Below are 12,108 nucleotides of genomic sequence, written 5' to 3'. Positions count from 1 at the left end.
AATATGTGGGATCACTGGTCGGCGTGGATACGGTGGGCCTAAGGGCCTGTTTCCACTCTGTATCTCTAAACTAAACTCAGTGGGCCAGGCAGCATCTCTGGAGAGAAGGAATGGGTGATGTTTCGGGTCGAGACCCTTCTTCAGACTCAAACTGCTTTGGCTTATTTTGACTGCTTTGCAATGGCAACAGGTTTAAGTTCTTGCCTCCTGCATTAATGTTGACAGATTTTTCTTTTAATTGTGTATGGAATTCACACTCCTCAGAATAAAGATCTTATGTGTGATGTTGGGCCAACAAAATGGAATAAGTTAATGAATAGCTGCATTGTCAAAATTCCTTTCATCTTTCACAGTAATGCTCTTAACATCAATATCGTAGGCTTATAAATTTACAATGAATGTATCTTGGAGTTGATAATTAAGGTAACTAGACACATTACCATCCAATCAATAAGGTACATTACAAACCTCTGTGCATATAGTAAAGGCTCATCAATTGCAGCTTTACTTATTTGCTGGTCCATTAAATACATAATTGTAAATTCTTTTCACAAACACTGCAATACAAAATTTGCATTTCTCCCCTGCGGTTTTGAGAACCAAACATTTTCCGTTCTCGAGGCTCTCGAGTTCAAAAGAGATCCGTATTTCAAATGGCATATTTCTCTGGCAGAACCTGTCAAGATGTGCTCTTTAAAATGGGATCACTGTCGCAATAGGAAATCGAGCACCCAATATTGCCCATAGCAAGCTCCTTCAGGAACATAGTGACAATGAACTAGATAATGAATCGATTAAGGAACAAATATTGATCAGGCCAAGCTGAGTAGAAGTCGTGAGGTCATGGTGCATTGGTGAGGCCGTTTTTGGAGCATCGTGTTCAGTTCTGGGTATTGTTATAGGAAAGATGTTGCCAAGCTGGGAAGGGTGGAGAGAAGATTAAAAAAATTTTTTTAGAGATACAGTGCGGAAACAGGCCCTTCAGCCCACCGGGTCCGCGCCGCCCAGCGATCCCCGCACATTAACACTATCCTACACCCTAGGGACAATTTTTACATTTGCCCAGCCAATTAACCTACATGCCTGCACGTCTTTGGAGTGTGGGAGGAAACCGAAGATCTCGGAGAAAACCCACGCAGGTCACGGGGAGAATGTACAAACTCCGTACAGACGGCGCCCGTAGTCAGGATCGAACCTGAGTCTCCGGCGCTGCATTCGCAACTCTACCGCTGCGCCACCGTGCTGCCTATATATTTGCAAGGATGTTGCCAGGACACAAAGGCCTGAATTATAGGGGGAGGTTGAGCAGGCTCGGACTCTATTCCTTGGAGCGCAAGAGAATGAGGGCTGATCATATAGAGGTGTACATTATCATGATAGATGTCAGAGGGTATGGGGAGAAGACAGGAGAATGAGGTTAGGAGGGAGAGATAGATCAACCAACCATAATTGAATGGTGGAGTAGACTTGATGGGCCAAATGACCTAATTCTACTCTTATTCCTCTTCTTTCGGCGTCTTTTGTGTCCATCATCCATGTTTCAAATGTTACATCACTGCCATCGTCTGTCCTGAAAGGGCACAAGCTTCCGGCGACAATCAGTGGGAGCCATCACTTGTACAGTAGATGATGGTGGTAGCAGAATTAGCTCAGGACACTTCTAGTTTCCTGCCCCGCTACGTGGACGCTTCTGCTATGGGGCCAATGACATTATGAGAGGAATAGCTCAGGTAGACGCACTGAGTCTTTTGCCCAGAGCAGGGAATCGAGAACCAGAGAACAAAGATTTCAGGTGAGGAGTGAAAGATTTGATATGAACCTGAGGGGTGACTTTTTCCACACAAAGAGTGGTGGGTGTATGGATCAAGCTACTTGACGAGGGAGTTGAGACAGGTATAATCGCAACATTTAAGAAACATTTAGACAGGTACATGGATAGGACAGGTTTAGAGGGATATGGGCCAAAAGTAGGCAGGTGTAGAGGCAACATGTTGGTCGGCGTGGGCAAGTAGGGCCGAAGGGCTTGGTTACACACTAACTCTTGAACTCGAGAACTCTTGTCAAAATAAGGGGATTTATTTTGGTATGTCTACCAGAAGCAGCCTTGGTTTGCTGTCTTACACACAGGATGATGTCCTCTGATTGATTGTACAACATTACTGCCTAATATTTCTTGTGTCTGGAGTGAGATTTGAACACTCAACCCTCTGATTCAAGGCAGTGTGCTGCCCCTGAAGCCACAGTGGGCCTCTGCACTGATTTCTGTCTCCTGTTTACTCTTCTAGTTGTCTGAGGCCTCTGATAAACAACTCCAATGGCCCAAACATTGTTTGGTAAGAAGATATGACTCAGATTTATAAGTATAGAATAACAGGAAAAGTAATACAGCTGGTATTTTCTCAATGTTAATCTAATCCCCCAAATGTATTAACGCTGGCTGTTGTATTTCACGAATGAAGGGCAGTTTGTTTTGTATGAGAGCTTACTTTCTGAAGTTAATGATGTAGATTGGACTGAGATAGCATGGCATTAACAAAATGCTGCTCTCCCTAAAGTGAAAAACGCCATGCTGCAATCCATTATTGGAGAAAAGCAACAGCAAGCAGTGTTAAATGATCCCGGGCCATGCAGGGGAAGGAACATCTATTTTTGAATACTACGAAGCACGCTGTGCTCACGTCGGCAGCTGTTTTTCGGTCTGTCAGAAGTAGACCGTGTTTGCATTCTAGAGATACTGCAGATTCCTCCGTTACATTGACCAACTCGTGAAGTTTTTGTTTAAATTTATTGTACAGAGGTTTCTATGTCATCAGCTGTGAAGGACCAGGGTCGACAATTTGGAAGTTCAACCGTACTATGACAAATCTTTCTTGCTTTTCCTATTATAATGGTCTAAGGCAAAGCTTCTTACTTCAGGCATTGACTCTCCCATGTGCCCTGGACATTGTACACTAGAGCTCCCTCTACACTTCGGAGTAAGAAAGTGCGGCAGGCCCTCCCGAGTCTCCCTGAGATTAGACCGTAGTTTGTTTTTGACTTAGTTCAGTTTGTGGGTTGTCATACATCCATTGCATTCAAACTCTGGAGCTACTCCAACCAGGTCCATTCCTATTCTCTCTTGAGACGCAAGGAACTGCAGATGCTGGTTTACCAAAAGGACTCCTAGTGTTGGAGCCATGGAGTCACCTGACCTACGATGTCATTCCCAGCACTTTGTGCCTTTTCTCCCTGTATTTCCTTGCCAAAGCCCAATGATTGATTGTAACAGCTAGAGTGAAACTCCGATAATCCAGCATCTGCTTGAATTGGAAATCCTGATGTTCTAGAGCTATATCCCATTCTCATTTGGCCCATATCCCTCTAAACAGTTTCTTATTCATGTACCTGTCCAAATGTCTTAACTACTTCCTCTGGCAGCTTGTTCCATACACGCATTGTCCTAGTGTGGAAAAAGTTCCCTCTCGGGTTCCTATTAAATCTTTCACCTCTCACCTAAAACCCATGTCCTCTGGTTGTTGATAGAGTTCTCCTATTCGGTGTAAAAAAACTCAGTGCATTCACCCTATCTGTTCCCCTCATGATTTTGTACGCCTGAATAAGATCACCCCTCATCCTCAATGGAACCAAGTCAGGTTGCAGAAAAACCAAGTGGATGTTGGGCCATTTAAGCCAGGTTGCAGAAAAACCAACTTGTTCTTTTTTTAAAAAAATATCCACTGATGCTGCCTGACCTGTGGAGCATTTGCAGTGGTTTCTGTTTTTTATTTCTGATGTCCAGTATCTGCAGCTTTTGCACAGTAAAATCTGTTTTAATCAAATGTGGAGTAAAGTGATAAACTATAGCAACTACTTCCATTAATTCTGTTCATTTCCTGGTGAGTAGAGGATCATTGCAGAAAACCCATTAGTCCAGCACAGCATTGAGAGAATCGGCATTGAATGATAGAAGAAACAGCCATATGTTGCTGTCGGGTTACGAGTAACATTGTGATTGCATATGAAAGAATAGACACACAGTGCTGGCGTTACTCAGCGGGTCGGTCAGCAACTCTGGAGAACATGGGTTAGGGTCGGAACCCTTCTTCAGACTGAGGACTTGCAGCCTGAAGTAGCATCCTGGCCTGAAACATCACCTATTCATGTTCAGAGATGCTGCCTGCCCCGCTGAGTTACTCCAGCGCTTTTTTTTGTTGGTAAACATGCATTTGCAATCTCTTGTGTCTCCTCGTCATTACATGTAACCTTTCCCCATGAGGGGGTGTAGATCCAAGAGTTTTTTCAATGTCGTATGTTGAAAGGCTGGAGCGATTGGGCTTGTATACACTGGAATTTAGAAGGATGAGGGGGGATCTTATTGAAACATATAAGATAATTAGGGGATTGGACACATTAGAGGCAGATAACATGTTCCCAATGTTGGGGGAGTCCAGAACAAGGGGCCACAGTTTGAGAATAAGGGGTAGGCCATTTAGAACGGAGATGAGGAAGAACTTTTTCAGTCAGAGGGTGGTGAAGGTGTGGAATTCTCTGCCTCAGAAGGCAGTGGAGGCCAGTTCGTTGGATGCTTTCAAGAGAGAGCTGGATAGAGCTCTTAAGGATAGCGGAGTGAGGGGATATGGGGAGAAGGCAGGAAAGGGGTACTGATTGAGAGTGATCAGCCATGATCGCATTGAATGGCGGTGCTGTCTCGAAGGGCTGAATGGCCTACTGCACCTATTGTCTATTGTCTATTGTCTATTTTTTAATATCAAAAGACTGAGGTTTATCTTAAATTTGGCTATCGAGGGGCTCATAATCACCTGATTGCTTGTGGGAACTGTGGCCATACCTACAGTGGCTACACTTCAAATATCCTTCACTGGATGGATTTTCCTTTCAATTTAATTTAATTGTTTCTTGAAAGTAAGATTGAAACAAGGCCTGTGAAGACCTTTGAGGGAGGTTTGGTGCAAGTAACCCTCAAAATTCAAGGGCAATTATTTTGATAGTAGTTTGGACAAGGATGAATTTGTAATGTAATCTAGGAGGCCGATATGTGTTTTATATTTCTCCTCTAAGTACACACACAAGAGGGAAGATATCCTCGATTCCTGTTTAAGCTGTGTGGACTATTGTAGAAAGTACACCAGTATGAGTTTGATTGGAAAACGCTGGTCTCTTCTGTTGGAATGGTGCAAATGCATTAGCACAGAGATGGATAGAAGCACAAGGGATTACTTCCATTGACACGCCCAGTGAGACTGTGTCTAATTTTGGACGTTGGCCTTTTAAGTTATGAATGCTGTGTGAGTGTTGATTTCCATTTCAGTATTTGGGATGAGGATGGCGCATCTTTCAGTTGAGGATAAACTGTTGGACCAGATTTTCATGAATGAGCCATTTGAATGGAATTGCCTACAGAATGCAGGCGTGGTTTACAATGGCATCAGCTCATGTGCTGAGATTGCTTTTTTATTTTTAAAGTGAGATTACAGTTTGAATTAATTTTAATTGCATTGGCACAATCCAACCATTTCTCACGGCTATTATAAAATGGGAGATAGTTCAGATATTTTTGGCTTTGTGGGTTTAAATGTTAAGTTGACCATTTTAACTGTACCTGATGATTTCAGAGAGTCGCCACCATGTTTAGTTTAGTTTAGAGCCCACCAGGTCCGCGCCAACCAACAATCCCCTCTATCCTACACACTAGGGACAATCTACAATCTTTACCGAAGGCAATTAACCTGCAAACCTGTACGTCTTTGGAGTGTGGGTGGAAACCGGAGCACCCGGAGAGAAGCCACGCGGTCACGGGGAGAACATGTAAACTCTGAACAGACAGCACCTGCAGTCAGGATCAAACCCGGGTCCCTGGCGTTGCAAGGCATCAACTCTACTGTTGCGCCACCATGCTGCCCTAATGGCCCAATGAATCTCAGGACTTGATGTATGTTTTGCATCCCAGTGTTTTGAATCATTGAAAGAGACATCACGGCAACTGGTTCTGCATTGCTGTGCCGCCCCAGAGAGACGCCCCACTGGATGAGAAGAAATTCCAGTACACTTCAGTTTTAATCCCCAATCTTGTAACTATGTCCCCCTGTCTGAGATTTCCTCCACCGGTGGCACCAGTTGACATCTACCCAACGGTGCCAGAAACGTGGTGAATCTTGTGGACTTACTCGGTGAGGTCTGCTGTATGATTTTACCGGGTTGTATGCGAAAACAAAGCATTTCACTGTACTGAGGTGCATGTGACAAAATAAAATATCATTGCACCAATTTGCATCCTCCGATTCTTAGGTTTCTGTAAGATCACCACCCTTCATTCTTCTGATTCCAAGGAACAGCGATCCAATTTCAGAATAGGACAGATGAACCAATTAAACAATTTTCAAATTGGTTGTCTGTAATTCTTAAAAGAAGAATACCTTTAATGGCCTTAAAGTTAATATTAGATTTCAAAACCATAGTGATATGATATGTCTTGTATTTTGCTTTAAGGACTGAGTGGCATAATGCACTAATGTTACTGCTCCTGACTAAAACTGGTAACCTAGTGTTTTCTTTGTTTATCAGGAGTGAGGTGGGGTCTTCTGTAAACCGTGTTTGGGCAGTCCCAAAGTTTCTTCTGACATTTGCCTAGGTTGAATACAAGTGTAGAAATAAGGAATTGCAGATGCTGGTTACAAAACAAGAGACAAAATGCTGGAGTAACTCAACGAGTCGGGCAGCATCTCTGGAGAACTTGGATATGTGACGTTTCGGGTCATAACCCTTCTTCAGACTCAGACTTGTAACATAAATATCCCAATTCTGGTTGGGATATCGATGGTCGGTGTGTTCTAGGTTGCCACGCTCTATTTCAATTATTCAAAACACTGGGGTGCAAAACATGAAGTCCTGAGATTGATTCATTGGCCCATTAGGGAGGCACGATGGCGCAGCAGTAGAGTTGTTGCCTTACAGTGCCAGGGACCTGGGTTCAATCCTGACCACGTGTGCTTTTTGTACGTTCTCCCCGTGGGTTTTCTCCAGGAGCTCTGGTTTCCTCCCACACTTCAAAGACGCGCAGATTTGTAGGTTAATTGGCTTGGTAAAATTGTAAATTGTCCCTAGTGTGTGTAGGATAGTGTTGGTGTGTGGGGATCGCTGGTCAGCGTGGACTCGGTGGTTCGAAGTGCCGGTTTACGCGCTGTATCTCGAAACTAAACTAAATTGATTTCTCCAATACTAGTCTAATAACTAATGCTAATTTCTTTGAGTGCCTCAATTCCCACTGAACCTGCGGTTCTCCACTGGTACTGGCAGGCTTTACTTTTGTCTTCTTTTGTGAAGACGGAAGCACAATATTTGTTCAGAATTAGTCTTCAGCTTTAACTTTATCCAATTTTTTCCTCTTCATGTATCAGTAGACTCTTTTATAAGGTCATAAGTGATAGAAGTAGAATTAGGCCATTCGGCCCATCAAGTCTACTCCGCCATTCAATCATGGCTGATCTATCTCTCCCTCCTAACCCCATTCTCCTGCCTTCTCCCCATAACCTCTGACATCCGTACTAATGAAGAATCTATCTATCTCTGCCTTAAATATATCCACTGACTTTGCATCCACAGCCTTCTGTGGCAAAGAATTCCACAGATTCACCACCCTCTGACTAAAGAAATTCCTCCTCATCTCCTTCCTATAAGAATGTCCTTTAATTCTGAAGCTATGACCTCTGGTCCTGGGCTCTCCCACAAGTGGAAACATCCTCTCCACATCCACTCTATCCAAGCCTTTTCACTATTCTGTATATTTTAATAGGGTCCCCCCTCATTCTTCTAAACTCCAGCGAGTACAGGCCCATTGCTGTCAAATGCTCATCATGTGTTAACCTACGCATTCCTGGGATAATGTGCTTTTATCTTTTCACAAGACATCTCTTGTATTAAAAATTACTGTATCAACTCCTTGTCCTCCCTCTGTTAAAGTTCCCATTCCTGAGGGCAGTTTTTCTTTGGCAATGCAGCCTACTGTATTCCTTTGATGTAATCCTATCTTCAGTGTTCCTTGACAGTGAAGGGGCTTGTGCGTGCTTTACACGTAACCAAAGCACTCCCCCCCCCCCCCCTCTGGTCTGCTGCATCTGTCAGATACCTGGGGCTATGGATGGTTGATAATGTGTAAGATTAGCACAGTGAGAACAAGAGCTCTCATCCCTCTGGCTGAATGATTGAAAGTCGGCTTTTGTCACAGGAGCCAGGTGCACGTGGTGTCAAAGACCGTGTCATCTCCTGGCTGACGCAGACATTGAATCTCGCAGCTCACCAAGAAGCCGCTCTGTTCTTTTTGATCAGATTTTGATCTGAATTGGATGGTTGTATCTCTGGGGAGTGATATGAACGGAATGAACGTGACAGCTGCTGCCGTTCCCATTTAGTTAATGAGTCAAGTCACATTGGTGCTCAAACATCTTTTAGCTCTGTCACAGTTTGATATGATGTCCAAGAGATTTACACACTGCGGAGCTATGTATAAAATGATCTCTCAAACATTTTAAAATGGACCACAGGGAATCCAGTGGGAGGAGACGCCATTTGTTTCTGCTGAATGTGAAGGACCACGTAGCGTTACGTTTGAGGATGGAGTAGAGAATCTATCTTGCTTTCTCGACTGTGATCCATCAGTATTGTTAATCTACCTGCTTCCCATTGTTCATGGGTTTTGGTTTGTAGAAATGTTCTGCTTAGTTTCCTCCAATTCATTGATTGATTACATTCCCATATATGTAACTGGAAGGAAAGTGATTTAGGATGCCCTGAGATTGTCTTTTTTTTTATTTTGAAAATTGCAAGTATGATGTGATAATCACAATTAATTTGAAATGCAGTATATACAAGGTGGAGGGGTATGGATCACTTGCTGGCAGAGGAGATTAGTTTCACTTGGTATCATGTTGGGCACGGACATTGTGGGCCGAAGGGCTTGTTCCCTGTGCTGCACGGTTCGATGTTCTATGAGTCGACTCTAGCATTCAGCAAGACCATGGCTGAACTGAATCTTTCTCGCCCTCTCCACAAAAACCCTGATTACAAGAAGTCCAAAATTCTCCCTCTGCTGTGAGGATCTCGATGACTACCTTGACAGCCCTGAGGTGAAGAATTCCACAAAAATTATGGTCCTCTGGGAGAAGAAATTCTCTTTCATCTCTCTTAAATGCATGACCTATTCCTCTGAAACCATGCCCCCTCATTGATTTTCCCCTTGAGAAGATGCTCCCCACATCTGCCCAATCATCAACCCCCAGTATCTTGTCCATTTCAATCAATTAACCTCAGCCTTCTAAATACTATTGAGTTCAGCCCCAACCTGTTCAAATATTCCGCACAAAGCAACCTCTTTGTCCCAGGAATCAACCTGGTTCATTTTCTTTGGGCTGCCTCCAATGCTAAGAGATCCCTCTTTAAACAAGAGTAGACACATGAGCCAGGAGTGGGCCAATGGGCATACTGGATAGGGCATATTGGTCGGCATGGACAAATTGGGCTGAAGGGTCTTTATCTATGTTCTATGGCGATGACTCTAGTTAAAGTATGTACAGGGTGGAGGGGTATGGATCACATGCAGGCAGAGGAGATTAATTTCACTTGGCTTCATGTTCGGCACGGACATTGTGGGCTGAAGAGCCTGTTCCTGTGCTGCACTGTTCGATGTTCTAACTAAACTTAGAAAAGAGATCACGAGGAATTTCTTTAATCAGATGGTAAATCTGTGGAATTCGTTGCCACAGTGGGCCAAGGAGGCCAAGTCAATGGTTATTCCTGAGATTGACAGATACTTGATTACTTTTGTTTTCAGTTTTGTTTCAAGATACAGTGCAGAAACAGGCCCTTCAGCCTACCGAGCCCGCAGCGATCCCTGCACATTAACACTATCCGACACGCACTAGGGACAATTTTACATTTATACCAAACCAATTAACCTACAAACCTGTATGGCTTTGGAGTGGCAGGGGAATGGGGTTGAGAGGGAAAGATAGATCGGCCATGATTTAATGTCCGAGTAGGCGCCATTGGCTAAATGGCCTAATTCTGCTCTTATCACTTATGAACGGGCGGCACGGTAGCGCAGCGGTAGAGTTGCTGCTTTACAGCGAATGCAGCGCCGGAGACTCAGGTTCGATCCTGACTACGGGTGCTGCACTGTAAGGAGTTTGTACGTTCTCCCCGTGACCTGCGTGGGTTTTCTCCGAGATCTTCGGTTTCCTCCCACACTCCAAAGATGTACAGGTATGTAGGTTAATTGGCTGGGTAAATGTAAAAAAAAAATTGTCCCTAGTGGGTGTAGGATAGTGTTAATGTATGGGGATCACTGGGCGGCACGGACTTGGAGGGCCGAAAAGGCCTGTTTCCGGCTGTAGATATATGATATGATGATATGATATGATAACATGAATTTATATAATCTGAACTCGTCAACGAAGCCTCTTAGCTCCGCAATGCTTAGAAATGAAAATCTAGCTTCTGTGTGACCACTGTATTTTAAGCACTAAATTGTATGTTATGAACCATGAGGCCAAGAACTGAACATTAATGGTGATGAACACTAATATTTGAACTGGAGAAATAGAAACCCAATAAGTTGTTGTGAAACTTTGAATGTGTTGTGAAACTTTGAATTTTCCTGAACAAAACTCTTAACAAGTGTCAATGGGATGGTAACTTCCTATCTTTAGGACTTTCATCTGCTTATCTATAGTTAGGGGCATTCATTCATCTTGATAGGACAGGAAAATTGCATCTTGCTCTCAGTAGCACAACAGTAATGTACTAAACGGCACTTCCGTGAATCTACAACTTGAAATTGAACCCCTCATTCAATTTCTCAAGTTTCTCTGAGAATTCATTTTTTTAAAAAAATCATTTCACGTCATTTTTGGATCGCTGGTGAAGTTTCACTGTGTGAATGTATGGAACGGGCATTGTCGGTTTTCTCATTCAATATTTAGGGGCCATATTTTTTTTTAAAGTAGTCTTGATTTCAGGAATTCCTCTTTACTCCTCACTTGCACAATTGACACATTTATCGACCCGAAACGTCACCAGGACTGGCAGCATCTCTGGAGAAAAGGAATGGAATATGTCACCCATTCCTTCTCTCCCGAGTTGATGCCTGACCCGCTGAGTTACTCCAGCATTTTGTGTCTACATTTATGCGGTCTCTTCTCCACCCTCCCTTTGCCTGCCTGGTGACCTTGTTTGTGAATACTAGTCCAGCAGTTTGCAATGAATGGAGTTTTTGTATAGCTTGCTCCCAAGAGAATTAAATTTTCATTTTCTCTTTCCTTGAGGGATAGAATCTCAACTGTCGGCTCTTAATCGAGAGAAAGTTGTGATTTGCTAGTGTGCATATGGAGAACTGTGTTGCTGGTAGCCACCTCATACCAATGGCATGTTTGATCAATGGTGAGATCTTCGGACTGACCCACTGACGATGCTCTGATATCTCTTGTCTTTCAGGTATTTTAAACCCGAAGAATCCAAAGGATTCACCGAAGACCTTCAGCTTCGATCACTCTTATTGGTCACATACTTCGGTAAGAATTATTCTTTCACCAACCTGAACCGAATGTTTCCCTAGAACACCAATTGCATTTCCAAGATACCGGACAGAATGGCACAGGAGATCTGTCCAACTCCTCCCCCTTCTGTCATGGTGTAGACTAAGACTGACTCCCCTTCTCCCCCTCCCAACCCCCCCCCCCTAATCTTGGTACATTCCGTACAAATTTCATGCAGACATCATCAGTAATCAGGATCGAAGCCCGGTTTCTGGCGCTATAAGGCAGTAGCTCCACCGCTGCGCCACTGTTCAAACCATTACTGATCAAAGGGCTGGGTTATGACTGCACCAGTACATTGGATGGAGCAATGGTTTGACTTTAAACGCTACATCATTGCCAAAGACGCCAGAAGGACCACAACAAAACCCTGGAATTGTGACCGAGCAGCTTATCCTGGGGGGGAATCGCCTCTTATTGGTTTAGCTGGAAAAACTAATTAGATTGAAAATCTAATTTTATTGCAGTTGTGCACGATTAATTTGATTCCATTGTTCTAACTTCTTCATTTTTTCCAAGTTTC

At 43.5% G+C, this 12,108-nt stretch overlaps 1 protein-coding gene across 14 annotated transcripts in view; it reads left to right on the top strand.

The window, feature by feature from the left end:
• Positions 1–12,108, top strand: part of kif1b (kinesin family member 1B) — a 271,960-nt gene that overhangs the window by 80,051 nt on the left and 179,801 nt on the right. For all 14 annotated transcript variants that reach the window (XM_078425318.1, XM_078425314.1, XM_078425310.1 and 11 more), the window contains exon 3: positions 11,485–11,561. In XM_078425318.1, the coding sequence (XP_078281444.1) occupies positions 11,485–11,561 (77 nt within the window). The remainder of the gene's footprint in view (positions 1–11,484; positions 11,562–12,108) is intronic.

This window comes from Rhinoraja longicauda, chromosome 30, assembly GCF_053455715.1.
Source record: "Rhinoraja longicauda isolate Sanriku21f chromosome 30, sRhiLon1.1, whole genome shotgun sequence".
NCBI classification, from domain to species: Eukaryota; Metazoa; Chordata; class Chondrichthyes; order Rajiformes; family Arhynchobatidae; genus Rhinoraja; species Rhinoraja longicauda.
This window is presented reverse-complemented; position numbering and strand designations above follow the sequence as displayed.